The sequence below is a fragment of the Sarcophilus harrisii genome, chromosome 3 (assembly GCF_902635505.1).
Source record: "Sarcophilus harrisii chromosome 3, mSarHar1.11, whole genome shotgun sequence".
NCBI classification, from domain to species: Eukaryota; Metazoa; Chordata; class Mammalia; order Dasyuromorphia; family Dasyuridae; genus Sarcophilus; species Sarcophilus harrisii.
This window is the reverse complement of record NC_045428.1, coordinates 178,035,414-178,053,926: the sequence shown is the minus strand read 5'-3', so window position 1 is coordinate 178,053,926 and position 18,513 is coordinate 178,035,414. Positions and strand designations below refer to the sequence as shown.

General features: G+C 32.3%; 1 protein-coding gene across 10 annotated transcripts in view; it reads right to left on the bottom strand.

The window, feature by feature from the left end:
• The window catches only part of ROBO2 (roundabout guidance receptor 2), a 606,204-nt gene extending 588,640 nt beyond the window's left edge, over positions 1-17,564 (bottom strand). For all 10 annotated transcript variants that reach the window (XM_031958824.1, XM_031958826.1, XM_031958829.1 and 7 more), the window contains exon 1: positions 16,217-17,564. In XM_031958824.1, the coding sequence (XP_031814684.1) occupies positions 16,217-16,277 (61 nt within the window). In that variant the 5' untranslated portion in view covers positions 16,278-17,564. The remainder of the gene's footprint in view (positions 1-16,216) is intronic.
• Between the last annotated feature and the right edge of the window lie 949 nt (positions 17,565-18,513).

Here is an 18,513-nt window from a genome sequence, read left to right as displayed (position 1 = left end):
CAAACACACACACAATAAGAAGATAAAAAGGAAAGGAGAAAGGAAGGAAAGTAGGGGTGTTAGTGAAGAGATCAAGGGAACCATTAGTCTTAAGCAAAACAAATTCTAAGGATATAGAAAAATATTTATAACTCTTTTTGAAATAAAAAAATAGAAATCTGAGGAGTGCTTATAAATTGGAGAACAGATGAACAAATTATGATCTATAACGTGATGGAATACTATTAAGTAGTAAGAAATGGTGGAGATGGCTCAGAGAAGTCTGCGAATACTTATATGAAGTGATGGAAAGTGAAATGAACAGAATCAGGAGAACAATTTATACAGTGACAAAAATATGGTAAAAACAAACAACTATGGAAGAATTAGAAACACTGATCAATGGAATGACCTGTCATAATTCTAGAGGACTGAAGATAAAATATTTTATTCACTTTCTGATAGAGAGATCAAGGACTCAGAGTATAGAAGGGACAAATGTTGGGGGTAATTTGGACAAGGCCACATGGCCACAGGTTTGGCTTGACTAACTGTATCTACATTTATTTGCAATCTATTTTGTTTTTCTTTAGTTATCAGTGAAGGGTTAAGAGATAGAGCACAAAGAAGGCAAATTTTTGCTGCTTGATATTTTTTTTAAAGAAAGAATCACAGGATCAACCAAATCATTTCCAATGGAGCAATAATGAACTGAACCAGCTACGCCCAGCAAAAGAACTCTGGGAGATGACTATGAACCATTACATAGAATTCCCAATCCCTATATTTTTGCCCACCTGCATTTTTTTATTTCCTTCACAAGCTAATTGTACAATATTTCAGAGTCTGATTCTATTTGTACAGCAAAATAATGGTTTGGTCATATATACTTATTGTGTATCTAATTTATATTTTAATATATTTAACATCTACTGGTCATCCTGCCATCTCGGGGAGGGGGTGGGAGGTAAGAGGGGAAAAATTGGAACAAGAGGTTTGACAATTGTCAATGCTGTAAAGTTACCCATACATATAACCTGTAAATAAAAGGCTATTAAATAAAAAAAAGAAAGAAAGAAAGAATCACAGGATTTGGATCTACCACTTAGCCAGTAATTCATTCAGAATTTGAGATTGGATATTTCCAATACAGTATTGTTTCCAACCTTATAATTTTGTTTTTAGTTTTGTTCCCATTTTACAAAAATCTTAAAACCCCCAGAGAGAACATGCCTATTTAATAAGGTCTTCATTAATAGTGAAGGTAAGAAAATGATCATATTTTAGATTCTTCTCAAATATGCACCTAATCAGACTTGTCTTTTAACTAATATATTTTTTGTTATTCTGAGCACGCTTGAAGTATGCACATCTGAAATACAGTTTAATGTTAAATTTATCTCAAATAATTTATTCTTGCAGTCTTTTTGGAAAGATTATTTTATAATTAAATGCATCTCACTGTAGCCAAGATATTCAGACATATGGGCATTTATGAGGAAATCTAAATGAGAAATGTTAGGTAGTTGCAACATTTTTCCAATAACCTTCTATCAAGAAAAAGATGGAATTAAGGAAACTACGTTTTTGGTTTAAATAATTCTCATACTCTAAACCACAATTCAGTTCTTTTATCTCCTTTAGAGAAACAAAAAGGAGAGAGTAGTGTTGATAGTTGTGGTGTCAATTTCTTCTTGTTTTATTCTAAGATATTTGCTTATTGGAGCCTGTTTGGACTGAGCCTAGCACTTCTGTAACAGATTTTTTCAATATTAAGTTTAGCTTTCTGAAAGTTCTTAGTAATTGTTTGCACATTTAAGTAGGCAACAATCCACATATGGTTCGCCTGTATATCATTCCCCATAAAGAGATAAACAGACACATTCCAAAAATTGTTCTCTTGGTTTTATTCCTTCAACTATCTCTCCAGAGTCTCTCTCTTGTCCAGCAATCAAGTTCAAACTTAATGTGTTATTTAAGTTATACCTAAAGAATGTTCATTGAGAAATAGTTTCCCTTTTCAATCATTAATTACTCACTAAATATATTATAACAATACTGAGCCTTATACTGTGACACAATATTGGAAATCTGAATCCTATTTTGCTGTCTACTCATCATTACTTGTTTTTCTTCTTCATTCACCTTCTATTCTTCTTACTTGTCCCCAAGGTCCTTTTTGTATTATTATTGCTTTTGAGGTTTCTCCTACTTAAAAATCTGTATTTCTGATTACTTCCCTACAGAATTCATCTGCATTGATAGTTCAAATAAACTAGTAGTTCTCTTTCTACGTAAATTTTTTGCTTATTTTTATTGTTATTATTTTCAAACCTTTTGGTATATATGACATTTTCTATATTTACATTACATCATTTCTTTATTCCTCTGTTTCTCATTAACAAAGATGTTAAATCATAGTATACTTAAAGTGTTCTCTAGGTATCTCACAAAATCATTACATTTCCATCTATGATTGCCCATGGGTATTACAACTTCTTAACAAGATATTTCACTTCAACAGTGTGAAAATAGAACCCAGCAAACTTCAAATTCTCTTTTAAATGTTCCATGCTCTCTTCTTTCCAGGATAAATATTAGGAGTTTGTAATGCATGTAAAAACAAATAAATAAGGAAAGCTCATCTATGACATCATAGATATGCTACAATTATTAATATAGGAGATAGAATATAATATAGAATATATACATAGACAAATATAACTATATTCAGATAAAGAAAACTTGAAAGATCAGATTTTATTTATGTTTAATGAATGTCAGTGCTTTACAGTAATTCAGCACTATATTTAAAATCTTACATATAATTACATATGTTTTAATTATTTTATCTACAAGAAAACAAAGTATCACTAAATATATATACATTTAAAACATATATATATAATATGTATCTATAATTAGCATTTTAGATAACTGACAAAAATTAAAGCAAAATAATTTTGCTGCTGATTTATTAATTATAGAAAGCTAATCAAAAGATATTATGATTTGAACCATATCAATATCTGCCACATGTAATCACTCTTAAATTAAGCTTTAACTACTGAAGTACATATCTAGACACATGTACGTATATACAAAACAGCAATTTCTTTGTAAATCATAAATATTTCTTATTTTAAAGTACTCATGGGGAAACTCACACCTGCCGCCTTTAAAACTTTCTCCTTAGAGGCTTCACTGAAATCTCAAGTGTTGTAATTAGTTTCTTTATCAAACAAAAATGCTGAATGAATTTTGTCAAATATATTTCCTAGACACTATCCTGAATGTGATTTATAAATTCATTAATCTGATTTATGGATGTCTCAAATCTAGCCAAATTATGCCAAATACTTACTGAGATGGTAGCAAATTTTATACCTTTGTTCCATTCCATTTTTACTTGGAAAATGCAATAATTAAAATATAATACTGTGCTATAGAAAATTACCAAATTAGCAATTCTTTATTAAGAAGAACTGGCATGTAAAGCTCTAATTGGAAACTAGTCAAAAAACCAGAAGGGGGGTTTTTGTCTACCTTTTCCCCTTCTCCATTAAAAACAAAAACTATTAATCAACAGATTTCAAAGAGAACTGATTGATGCATTCTCACTTGTTTTTCATTCTCACTAAGGTTATTCATACCTTATTAATTCTCAGAGTTGATAGACAACCTCCCTTCAACTTCATTCCTCCCCTTAGTCCTCCCAAAACTATCAAGGATGGTTGGAAGGAAACATCATTGATTAAAACAAAAATTTTTCATCTGATTCCAAATTGATAATTTGTCACCAAAAAAAGCCTCAGAATTAAACAAGTATGCTCTATGTAAATGTTAACAGTCTATAATCCCTAAGTATTGGTTTGTCAACTTTGATATTTTGGTTTTCACAGCTATTTCAATCCCCATTCAAACACTGATAGTATTTTTTGCCAAAGCTTTTCAGTTTCTTATTTTCCTGAAGCTCTCTCAAACTCTTTATGCCTCAGTTTCCTCACCTGTAAAATAACAAGTTTAGATTAGATAACTTGCAACTCTAGATCAAAGATTCCATTATCCTTACACTAACTTCATTCCATTATCAATTCCAAGGATAGAGATAGATTCTATGTTCTATATGCTATCCTTTCATGAGTCATATTTAAAAGTCTAGGAATTTTATCTTTTTGGAACTTAAACTGAAAAAGAAGTTGCTTATATCATCATAGATGTATGCCAGGTTTAACTTGTTAAGAAGATCAAAATAAGCTCACAGAAGGAAAAAGCTAAACATTTTTTTTTTTTATTCAGACTTTCACACAGATACATCTATTGGCTGGCTAAAAAGTTTTTGTTGGTTGTTTCTTAAAAATCTATCCTATGAATACTGCAGGGATTACAGTTTTGAAAGCAATATGATGACAAAGAATGATTATATGCATTTCATAAAAATTATATTTTATAAAAATAGAAGTTAGCTAATTGTAACATTGAAAAGGCTATTCGGAAATTCATTTCTCTTCTAAAGCCATGTATGTGCAAATATGTTAAAATACTGTCTATCTGTATTGTACATTTTTTCTTTCAGAATTAAAGATTATTTTATACACTAAACTGAAGCACATAAAAACATATTTAACCATAAAATCATCCACATATATTGTTCAGTATAAATACACATCAAAGTTTTTCATGTCTTTCCTGAAGATATAGTACAATTCTAACTAAAAAACTAAAGTTCTTGAAAAAAATACATTGAATGAAGATGTGTAATATACTATGAAAATGCTTTTTATACCTACTTCTAATTCTTTATTTTTCATAACATTTTTTAAAAGTTCTAGGACTCTTAAATAAACGGCTTATGGCCAGTTTGCATGAGAAAAATGCTGATGGATATAGTAGTTATTTTTCCTATCAATGGTCCATGATTAACAGAACAAAACTTTGAGAAATTTCTGTATTTAACAACCTATTGCTAACATTTTAAATTTTTGCTACATTTTTTCTTTTAAATTTCCATTAAGTTCTTATTCATAACATTATTGGAAAACTGAACTTGAGTTATTATTGTGAATATATTCAAATACAAATATATAAACTGTGCATAAATCCAGAGTGAAAAGGACTCAGAAATTTGAGCTCCTATCTGTGTCCCTAAGGAATTGTAGCATTTAGTAAGCTCACTCAGAATTGAACAGCCATTCTTCAGGGTAGCTAATCTGTTACATTTTAAAAGGATGGTGTAACATGATTTCTGATATCACAACTATTTATAGAATATACTATACATTACTAAATTCAATCTGAGTTGACTTGCATTTAGCATTATTTTGAAATTTTTATTCTGCAACTATTATAACTGAGACTAGGAAATTGAGATCAGGCCTCTAGGTCAGGGAAATATGGATTCAAGTCTCACTTCTCAAAAATATTAATCATATAATCCCTTAGCCAATCACTGAATGCTAGATGGTACCAATATGTACTGGTTCACTAAGTTTCCTCACAGAGAATTCCCTTTAATGGTTAAATCATAAATCAGATTAAAAAGTAGAGAGAGGAAGGGGGGAAACCTATATATCTGGGATAATTAATTCTAATTTGGGAACTGATTATTATTTGGTAATAGACATTTAAAATTATAACTGTATGAAAAGCTTATACTTGACATATCTCCTTAACGTAACTTTTTTTCTAAAATAAGCAAGTCCTTTCTACTTTTATGTGTTTTTAATTATTACAAACAAGGTAAAAGTTTTAAACAAATCACAAAAAAAAAACCACCCTGATTTTTAGTGGGTATTCTGATTTTAACTTGAAAATGAGGTAATTAAACAATCTGAATCCTACTCTCAAGCTGAATTGTCAAGCTTACTTCCAAAACCCTGAACATACAAGCCTGGGTACTGATGTCCCATGTGACCAGAACCAGTGGATTTTTTTTAAAAAATTGTTTTCTAAACCTTCATGTACCAAAACTTTTGGTTTGCATAAGGTTCTAGTTACGATAGTAATAAAATCGTCATTCCAGGCTGTAACCCAGCTGAGCAATTCCACCCAGGCCTGTTGTTTTTTCAACATTAAATTTTAAAACATTCCATTTATCCTATAAAGAAAACAAAAGCACAGTTGATTATTAATTAATGAAAATGGGCTTAGGTCAATATTAATGCAGCCCATACCATGGGTTCAGGATATGGAGATTACCAATGATTTTAATTGGTTCCGAATTATATTTATTGTTCTAAATTTCTCTAACACCAATATTTTTCTCCCCTACATTTTACTGGGGGAAAAAACGGTATGGCAAAGTGAGAGATTTAAAGTGACCTATTTTAGGAAACTTTTCTCTTGTAGTTCTCACATCCCAAAGTACCACAATGACTTGAAATCTTTTACGTTCTAGTAAAATCAAAAAAATCAAAGATTATTTGTTCCCTTTCTTTAAAAAAAAAAATCCATCACAATTAAATATGAAGGTAGACAAAACTATTAAAACATAAATAGATCAGATATATAATACAGAGAGGCTGAACCAAAGTAAAAAATATTTATTATATCAACAATGGCTAAAGGTTAATGAAAATGCTTTCTCCTTTATAATATGTAAAGTCTACTAATGACCCATAGTACTATATATACTGTACTATACTGTATCATTATAGTCTATGCTATTAAATGCATGTATATATATATATATACACACGTATATGTATACAATATGCATATATACATATATGTATAGATAATATGTAGTACATATTATCTATACATATTACCTGAACATATATGGATATACATGCTACATGCATATGCATACTACATGCATATATTATGTATATTGCATATATGCATATAGTGCTATCTATGCACATGTGTATATACATAAAACATATTATATATTATATATATAATACATATATATATGCTGTGCAACTACAATATAGTACTATACTATACTACCAAAGTATAATATGGTATATAGTACTATATTTTATGTGTGTGTGTGTGTATCTATATATATATAGATACACACACACACACACACACACACAATGCTAATGTGATACCTCTCTCCAAGCACATAAAGGGATGTCATTTAGAAAAGGAATTAGACTTGTTCTGTTTGGCTTCAAAGGGAAAAAAAACACGTAGAGGTTTCAAAGAGACAAATTTTGGCTTAATATTATTAGAAAATTTTCCTAAATATAAGTTGTTTAAAAGTGGAATGAGCAACCTCAAAAAGTTCCCCTTCACTGCAGGTTTTTAGTCCTAATAAACTTCATAATAAAGGAAAAAATATGTTCATATAGTACTATATGTGCTATAAAGTACCATAATATGCCAATAGGAACTATTTTTTAAATGTAAAATTGATGCAAAAATCAAGTTTAAATGATCATGCTTCAATGGCTAATACTATATTTTTTGTAAAATGTCTCGCATGTAGTCCTTTCTATCTTGTTATTACTATTTTGGGAACCATATTTATTCTGTATTCAGTAACTGATTAATAGTTCATATATGTCATAACATTATCATAGTTGCAAAGGTATAGTAGCAAATGTGTCCCTTCAAGAATCAACAGAAATTTTAAAGCAAGAACATTATATTTAGTATGCCAAATGGAAATTTCTGCATAGAATGAAGAATATCATAGAAGAAAATACAACTTCTCTTATTTGACATTTAGTGCCTCAATTGCCTCAACCTGTTGAGTCTTATCTTTTACACTTTTTACAGCTTCCGCCTTTCTTTGAAAATCCTGCTTTCTTTCAAAATTGCTTAAGCGCCATAGGAAGCTTTTCTTTATCGTCATGCATACTTGTGCTTTACTAGCCAAAGTATCTTCCATGATGCATTAAATAATAGTAGAAATAGAACTAATAATTAGGTCTCTTATTTCCCATTACAATGTTCTTCCATGGCACAAAACTATTTGTTTTTCATTCTTCAGTATCTGAAATAATGGATTTACACAAAATCACATCATCTTTTAGAGTTAAAAATAATCTCAGAGGTTATCTGCTCCAGCTTATATCAAACAGAATTATCAATATAACATGTATGACAAGTGATTATTCAGTCCCTGACTACAAACCTGCAGTGAAGGAAAACCTTATCACTTCTTGAGGCAGCTCATTCCTCTTTTAAACAACTTATATTTAGGAATATTTTCTTAATATTAAGCCAAAATTTGTCTCTTTGAAACCTCTACATGTTTTTTGGTTTTTTTTCTTTGAAGCCAAACAGAATAAGTCTAAATCCTTTTCTAGATGACACCCCTTTATATGCTTGGAGACAGGTATTACATTCCCAGAGATTTTCTTCATACTAAATATATGCATTTCCTTCAGCTCACTCATATGACATTAACTCTTAAGGCCTTTCTTCATCCAAAGTATGTATTTTTCAACTTTCTTTTAACATCTTTCTTAAACTGTAATTCCAAAACCAGAACACAAAACTCTAGATATTGTCTTACTGGGAAAGAATACAGTTGGATTATGAATATTTCTTTGTTCCTTGAATGTATGCTTCTCAAAAGAGTCCCCAAACACCCTAACTTTTCTGGCCTTCCACATTATATTTAACTAAAGAATTACTAATAACCCTAATTGTTTTCAGACAAAATACTATCTGATCTTACCTTCCCTGTAGAGGGCCACAAATAGTGGGGGAACTCTGGGTGAGGTATGTTGGCTTTCATCTCCATCTGGGGGCACCTCAGCCTTCCTGAGAAGTCAAGGACCATGACAACCTGTATCCTACTTGAAGTAGAGATACTTGCAGCAAGGATGCATCTACGTAATAGTAGCAAGATGCTTATGTGGCCTCACAGGAGCAGCATTCAATATTTGGTGCATGCCTAGTATAGTTAGCACATGAGCAGTGTGCTATAGTGATGTAATTGAATTAGGGTATTTAAGGCTAAGAGAACTTGAGATAAATGGACTCCATGTTTGACCATCCACTTAGGTCCAACTCCTTCACTGCTCTCCTAAGATCAAGGACTCAGGCTGGTACCAAGATCATCCAGAGAGCTAGTCTGGACATTATACTTCCCCATCTCATAAAAAGTTAATTTTTTTTAAATAAAATTTTACATTTATTTCTATTAGATTTCTTCTTTTATCAACATAATCTCCTAGTTTTTTGAGATACTTTTGGCCCTGTCTCTGTTCATTCATTGTGCTGTCATCCTTCCCAGTTTTGTGTGCTGTGGAAATATTATGATTATGCATCTCATCCCTTTATCCAAATCATTGATAAAAATTTTAAGTAGCAAATCTGAAACATATGTTTTAGGCACTCTATTAAAGACCTCCTGCCAAGTTGACATTAAACCATTAATAACTATTCTTTAAGGATTTCAACAAGTCTCAAATTCATAAAATTATATTATTTTCTAATAATATATTTCCATATTTCCCACTAAAAATATTAAATGTTTTGTCAAATACTTCACAAATATCTAGGCAAACTACAGCTACAATATCTTCTAGATATTCTAGTTTGATAACACTGTCAAAAAAGAAAATAAGGTTAATCTCATAGGACCCAACTTAATGAATCTATTCTGGCTTTCTAATCATTATTTCTATTTTTTCATGTATTTTTATTATCCACCTTTAAGCTAATTTGTTTTAGAATATCCCAAGGAATCAAAGCAAACCCAAGCTCATTGTCCTTTCATTTGAAAACTTTACTTTTCCTCTTTTTTGAAAAATAGGACTCTTCCCCCTTTTTTAGAAACTGATGTTAGCAGATAGAAAAGTGACATATCAAAGTCAATAAGATATCCAATGGTTGGTGGAAAACTGAATTTTGAAAGCCAAAATAGAGACACATGTCAAAGATTCATATTTGATTCACTACTTGACTACTTGCAACCAAGTAGTAGATGTTTAGATAAATATAATTGTTAGGGAAGAAGGGAACATTTGTAATGATTTCCCAATGATGGAACACAAGTTATCACCTTTCTCCAGGAGGGGAAAAATGATTGTCTGCAATAAAAATATTAATATTATTATGAGGGTGACTCATTAGATAGAAAGGGTCTATTCCTTTGATCATAGTGAGGCAATAAAGGAAGTCTAGCACCATTTGGGGGGCACTACAAATTGATACCACAAATTAAAGACTTGTCTCTTTTGTTCCATTTGTTTTGGCACTTTGATATATAATTTTTGTGAGTTCTTTATTGAAAGAAGTTCTTCCAATGATATCATTTTGTGCATGTTCATTCTTTGTGGTGCTACTCCGCTCTTGCCTTCCTATCAGACTGTTATTCTGGTACCCTTCTTGTAAGTTTTCTACATATAACTCCCACCTAACACCAACTGAAATTAAAAGTTTCTTCTACCCTCTACTTTAACTGATGGTAAGGTCCAGAATATTTAAAAAATAATTAGGCCAGGAAAGGCTAGACTACTCTTTCCAGGTTACAACTACTTTAAGTACTCCTGCACCAATCTATTCTCTCAAGTGTCTTATGACCTGGAATCCAAACTAAAAAATCTCTTGAAAATAGCTTTAAGTCTCCACAAGAAGACAAAATGGCTATCATCACATTTTGGCAGTCAACCAAAAAGCATGTTAAGTGCTAGGAATACAAAGAAAGACACTATCATTATCCTTGTCCTCAAGGAGTTTCCTCAAGGAAAGAACAGTTCAAACTTGAGATTTAAATCAACAAGTATCTAACACCTCCAAGAAACAACAGAAAAATTAAGCAATACTCAATGTCTTTGTCAGCTACAACAAAGTACCTCAAAAATTAAGCATCTTTAAAAAAAATTTTTTTTGGTCTTCTTTATGAGGAGGAAGAAAGGGATCTTGAAGGCTTCCTAAGCTTCATGATAACACAGAGATTTCAGAATGAGGAAGAATAAGAAAAAATAATTTATGTTTTTGAAAGTTAGGATGATATAAATTTACCAAAGAACATAAATAAATAATTTTAGAATAACCAGAAAACCGATAAGAGACTATGTCAAGTTTTATTAGAAGCTAATATTTCAGAACCTATGTTTTTTAAATATTAATATTCTGCACTAGAACCTTATTTTGGAAAAGTATACTATACCTTTTATCCAAAAATGGGGACAGAAATGTCTAGGACCTTTCCATCTACAATGGGAACCCAGAGAGTCAAACAGTTCATAAAGAGTGGTCTGCTGTTAATGAGTGGTTGCAATGTCTGACATGTAATCTGAGGACTGAACTTTAACAGCACTCATGTTTACAATATGAAAATATTTTTATTTTGAAAATCTAGGACAGATTCATTTATTCATAGACATATAGGATATCTACTGTCTCATGAAAAATGTGCTGTTATTTTCAGTGAGCACATCAACTAACTGGAGATGTGACATAGAAGGTCTATAGAAATTTTTGGCTCACTAAAAAGACCAAACATTGAAAATCATATTATGCTATATCATGTCATATCACATTCTATCTTTGTGTGTATTATAAACAACAAACATAAATGCACATATGTATGTGATGTTCATATGAATTTGTACATATCTTGATATATACATATATTTATACACATATGTCTATGCATATATATGTGCAATGCACACTCATATATACACATATTGTATGTAGATATAGATCTCTCTAGATCTAGATTTATAGATTTTGTGTTGAATGCAGATGAGAAAGAACCTGAAACAGAAGTCAACTGAGCTGAGCTCTGAAGCAAGTTAAAGAGTCTAAAAGGTGAAGTTAGAGGGGGAATGCTGGACTAGTACATCTGAATGTCTCCAGATAAGCATAAATACAAGTCATCTTACAATAATTGCCTATTGTTTTATTAATTTGTCTATTTTGGAAAACAAATCTACTATTAAACTCTGTCTTTCTGTCTCTCTCTGTCTTTGTCTCTTGTCTCTCTCAGAAGGGAGGGGCTAATGTATATGTACATCCCTATTATTCAAACATGTAAATTCCAGTCTTTACTCCTTCCAAAAATATTATTTCATAAATATGTTTAATTTTTACAAACACACCAGAATTCTCTGTGCCTATACTAGTAAGTAAAGCAAAAGGCAACAAAGGGCTTCTAGGGAGATATAATGTTGCTGAAATAGATGAATGCAAAGTCTAATTTGGTTTTTACCAAGGTTAGAGAACACACTCCTAAATAAAGGGTGTTTTTAAAAATATATCAAGAATGTTACCAGGTTTTTTTCCCCAATTATTCCTCCCAAATTTCTTCTCCTTTAAAGTGCTTCTAAGGATAAAACAATAAGGATATAATTTATATATGATGGTCCTTTATGTGTGTCCTACCTTTTTCCCAATTATTCCTCCCAAATTTCTTCTTCTTTAAAGTGCTTCTAAGGATAAAACAATAAGGATATAATTTATATATGATGGTCCTTTATGTGTGTCAGTGTGAAGACTGACAAAATCACTAGTACATGCATAAGTATATGTTTAAATAAGGTGCCATTTTAAATTACAATATATTTAGGATAAGATTTATAATATACTATACACACTATTACCTCAGATATTCATATTTGAGATTTTAATATATTATACAATGAATTGCCTCAGAATTAGAGTAAGCAGCATTCCCATATTTATAAATTCATTTTTTCTTAATTAAAAAAATTGTCTAGTATCTAAGAAATTTTTCTAGATTATGGGATCTTTCTCCATTTTGAAAATTTGGCCAACTTTTTCATATTCCATGTACAATAAAGATAATCATATTCAGCATATCCAAATGAAAAATCATTTCATCTTCTAAGAATAAATTTCAGTTTTATGAGTTTTATAATGGGTAAAAAGTGTTTTTTTTCCACAGTCAGTCACTAAATTCAAGCACCTTGATTGGCAGGTCAGCAAAGCAAGCTACATAGGGAGCCTATTAAGAGTCCAAAAGCAAAACATTCAAATTCTCCTCTAACAAATTCTGGCTGTTTGACCCTGGACAAAGTACTTACTCTTTCAGTGTCTTGGGCAACATTCTAAGATGTTAAATTGCAAAATTTTCCAGTGTCGGATCTGTGCTGATTTAGGGAAATACCTCAACCTATATTTCCCTACACCAATGAAATAAAAAGTCTGGAGCTAACAACAACAACAAAAATGGGGGAGGAAGAGGGTGGGAATAGGCATGATATAATTCTATAGTAATTTAAGAATAACTAAGTATACAGATGAAATGTGTTTTTACTCTTATTATTGGATGCAAAAGAAGAAAAATATACCCTCATTTAATAAATATTCTGATTTTTCTGATTACATGTTACAGACGTCAGCATATGGAACACTGCAATATAACAAAAATAAAAACTGTATATATAAATTCTGTTTAAAAAAAAAAGACTAAAAAGTTCTATGCCTGAGTTTTAAAAAATAGCAAGTAAAAGGATAATCTAAAAAGAAAAAGATTCTTATAAAATTCTAAAATACTATTCAGGTCTTGTTTTGTGAAGGGTTAATGTTCTATTTTCCCTCCAGAGCAGCACCAAAAGTTGAAGGTAAAGTTTGTTTGTTTTTTTGTTTTGTTTGTATACTTCCGTTTTCGGGGGGGGGGGGGAGAGGATCATGCTTGCTTGCTTATTCTTGATGGATGACAAAGGGATTTTGAATTTTTTTTAAAGGTTATATCATCTACAATTTGGTGAAACTCTACCATTGTCACACAATCAAAATGCGATATAAAGAACTGCTATAAAATTTCTATATAAATGTATGCATATAATTTATCACTGAATAAGATTAATCTTAATACATAAAACCAACTTTTAAAATGGTGGACATTTCTCAAAATTCATAGAGAAAATATGTAAAAGATTATTCTTCACATTAGGATAATAAAGAAGTAGGAATCATAGACTCTTTGGGCTAGAAGAGAAATTAGATCAACCTTAATGAGGAAACTGAGGGCCAAAGAGATGAACAATCAAAACATCAATTTCCCTAGTTGAATTTCCTTTAATGCCAAGCCAATTATATAATTCTTTGTTGAGCAAAAAGCAAACTGTTCATTTTACCAAAAGCCATAGTTTTTGAGTCACTTACCCTTAGTTTTAGTTATAATCTCATTTTCCTAATTCAACCAATAGCATCATATTACCCCACAGTGACATGTATACAGAGCTAACATCAAACTTGTAATTTGCATAACATGACCATAAAAAGTTTTAAAATATACTTCTTTGCTTTCCACACTATATAATACTAGGGTTATAAAAAGCATTTTGACAAGACATTTTTAAACCTTGCAATTTCTGCTCCATAAATCACAGTAGATTTTTACTTTATTTCATTTTGAATCTGCTACACAGTAGTAGGCAGGCAATGTATTAGTCATCTGATTCATTTGACCTCCTACCTTGTCCTATAAATACTAAATCAGAACAAAGATTCTAGTTACAGTCCTCCTGGAGAAAAGAAAACAATAAATTATGGCTTGCTACTGTAGTTCTAGCAAGCTTGTTAATTACATTTGTTTCATATGTATCCAAACAGCTTGGTATATTAATTACATTCTGTAATACCAAGCTCTTCTGATTCACTGTCACTTCCACTGAACACTTTAATTGTATTCCTTCTAGTTACACATCATTTTTTTTTTTTGGTGGGGCTTTTTTTGTTTGTTTTTAACATGATGATAATTGTGTAGACTGTACAGATTTTACATGTATGTTTCTGGTTTTGTTAATCATAAGCTCATAATTTATATGGAAAATAAATCAATTTTCCTAAAGGCTATATTAAATCCTTCTAAGTATAGCTATAAATTTTTAAAAATAGCCCACAGGACGAATCTATATTTCTCCATTTCAAGAACCCAAACTTATTAAAGCATAATCCATGTGGGATATATTAGTTACCATACTGTAACCTTAAAAAGTGAGTTCCAAAATGTTTCCACCTAGAAAAAGAAAAACAAACAAACAAAAAAAACCCATAAACAATAAGAGGTATGCATTATCTCTTGTCATAAGAGCAAAAGATAAGTTGCCCATTACTGCAAACATACAATCTATATTAAGTAAACTGATCAGTATCACTTCCAGTTTATAAGGAAGCCTCCTTTTCTGACATATAGGGTTCCCTCAAATAGCAGCTTCCAGGAGCAAAGTTTGCTCCCAAAGAAATGCAAAAATGGCAAGTGTCTCAGATAATGAATTAAGTCAGAATATAAAAGCTAATGCAAAGTTTAAACTGAAACCCAAAGGAGAATTAATATAAGAGTTTAAAACTACAATGAGTCCTAGACACAGCTATTCTTCATGAATGTTAAAAGATGGTATAAAACAATACAATTCATATTATGCAACACTGGTAACTATAGTACATAGAATTCAAGTTTTTAGCATAGCAAACCCTAACCCTTTCTTTTCTTAATCCTTTTTTGCTAATAATAAAAGTATAGCCTACTGGTTCTTTTGTATCAATATCAACTTATCTTTTAGTTTCTTCATTTCAAATATTTTTAAATTCCATCTCACCCACAAGAAGCCATGGAAAATGCTCAGAAAACCAAATATGAACAAAAGCATAAAAACCTAAGCAATATTAGCTCCTTGACAGACTGACTCAATCTAAAGAGACACCTACACCTGTTCAGAATCCCCATTGTCTTTGAACACTCCCAGCTAAACATTCCCTATTAACAAGCATATTTTCCTGTTAGATCACTGCTCTCCTGTTTCATAGACACAGAAGATCCCCCCTCTACTTTTGACAGTTTTGTCCATAAGCTCTAATTCTTCATGCTAATTTCATAGAATAAATGCATTCTCCAAAACATAGGTCAAAAAAGATAATCTACTCATTGAATCATCTTCCAAAATGACAATTACTATATTTGATAAGTTGATACTTTAAACGAAAATTCAGCCATTAAATCACAGAAAATTAAATCACAATGGCATATAGTCATATATGAAAGATTCACTTTGACATTTCCTTTTCCTAATCACACTGATAAATTGCTATTCATTTTTTCATCATTTTTTGAAATAGGAAAAAATCTTGTTGCAAAGATACTTTAAACATTTTAAAAAAACAAAAGAAAAAACAAGCTCCCCCTAAATTGCCCCCCACAAAAGCTCTTGTACCATACTACATGCTTTAATTAAAACCAATCTATTTAAGATGTTCTTGTTATTTTACATATGTCTGCAATTAGACTCAAAGAAGAACCAATCTACAAAAAAAAAAAAAAAAAAAAAATTTTGGCTTAAGGTTTTAAACTTACCATTAACCTGAAAATACGCAAATCCACAGAGGAAGAGTTGTGTAAACATTAGTAGACACATTCTGACATACTAAAAATGATCCAGATTGCTTAAAATACCAATCCCAGAGAGCAAAATGGGTGTCTTTAAAAAAAAAAAAAGAGGTAGGTCTTAATTTAGATTTCCCTAGAAGCTAATTAAAGGGCAAATCTCAGGATCAAAAGATGTTGAAAAGATTTCGAATAGGGCACATTTAGATACACCCAGATTAATAGAGGGAGTTCCAAAGGCTGCTAGATTTCCACACTCTGCTTACTAAATCCGCACCAATCCACCTCAGGTAGAAGAATTATTCAAGTCTAAAAAGCAGTTTTTAGACTCCATTCAATCCAAAGCCAAGTTCTTTCTTCAGAAGCCAAGAAGAAATAGGAAGAAAAGAACCTAATTCCTAGAAATTGTTCCAAAAATTACCCATCGTACTGACGAAGACATGAGCTTGATCGCTTCTTTTCTTCCCACCCTCTTTCTTTCTCATCCACATTAGTTCCAGGTTCAGTTTTGCTGTTGTGGTTTTGTTTTGTTTGTTTGTTTTTGTTTTTGTCTTATTTTTCACTTAACTTCCATAATAAGAATGTGACAATGCAACCAAAATTTTTGCAGGCGGGTTTGACTTAGAGTTGGTTTTATGGTGTTTTATTTTTTCCTTGCTGCAACCTTTTCTTCACCGTTTTGCCCTTTTCCAAAAGAATGCGAACAAGATCCAGAAGAAAAATTTCAAAAAGAAACTAAGATCGTTACTCTCGATATAGCGATGTTAAAGAGAAGGAAAGAAAAAGTGAACGGCAAGGATAAGGCTACGACTGGCTGTGCCCTGCCGCCGCTGCCTCTGGTGCTGCCCGCCGCGGCCACCGACGCTGCTCCTGCTGCTCTGAAACTGTGAATGGTAAGTGCTCACTGAAGGAGCTTAAATTGGATGGTGTGTGTGTGCCTCTCTGTGTATGTGTGTGTGTGTGTGTGTGTGTGTGTGTGTGTGTTCTGTGTGTATGTATATGTGTGTATGTGTCTGTGTGTTCGAGCGGGCGCGCGCCTTGTAAAAAGATGGAGAGCCCAGGGCAGCACAATCCAGTATCTGCTTTTGCTGTCGTTGCTGTTGCTGCTGTTGCTATTGCTGTAGTTGATGTTGTTGTTGCTGCCGATGCCGATGCTGATGCCGATGCAGCTGCGTCTGTCTCTGCTGCCTCTGCCTCTGTCGCTGCCGCCGCCCTTTTTGCTGCAGATCAGCCTGGAGGCCCCAGAACTTGGCGTCCTTCTCCCTTCAGAACTGCTGCTGTTGCTGCTGCTGCTGCTGCTGCTGCTGCTGCTGCTGCTGCTGCTGCTGCTGCTGCTGCTGCTGCTGCTGCTCCTGCTCCTGCTCCTGCTGCTGCTAGACCTACTGGAGGAAGGAAATGAGGGAGGAGAGGCGAAGAAACAGCTCTTAGTCAGTGGGCCTGGGGAAAAGAGAAAATGAGGGCGTGGACTAAGCTCCTTCCACTTCCAGACTCTACCACATGCCCACTCCCTGAGATCTTGGCTGGGAAGGGGGAGGGAAGAGAAGGGATGTAAGTGGATAAAGAAAAAGGAAAGCTATGCTAGGGTGAAAACTGGCGATGCAGACACTAAATTCCTTCCTGCCTTCACCAAACCTCGCCCCTCTCCTGTTTCAGAAAGGTAGAATTTACGTGACTGCTCCTCTCTGCTTCCCATTTAATGAGCAGGTAATTTTCTTGGTGAGTGGTTTCATGGAAGCACTGCCTAATTATTTATATTCTTCCTACCTGCCTAATACGCGAGCGCGGGACGCCCCCTTCATCTTTAAAAGAAATGAATATACGAAAGGATAAAACAAAAACCCTTCAGAAGGAAGTGTTATTTTCCAGACATTGGTAAAACACTATCTCTCCCTTCCCCCATTAAGAAAATAATCTGCAAACATTCAAGTAAGATCCATTGCTCCTCTTACGTAGGCGGGAAATGAAAAGCTTATAGGCCCTTTTGTGTTTGGAATTTGCCTCATGACTTAAAAAATTAGTTTACAGCGAGCTCACCTCTGTAAACCAAAGGCTTTTTAAGGGGAAAAAAAAGATCCCAGAAAAGAGAAAATATAGAAGTTAAAGGATATCTAAATATTCTTTATCTTGAGATATAAACCTCAAAATTAAATTTGTAAAAAGTCTAAAATCTATGAAGTTAAACTAAAAATCACGTTGAATCATTAAGTACTACAACAAATGGAAACCAAAAATGGGGCTGGGGGGAAGCTGTAATTAAAAGGAGTTTG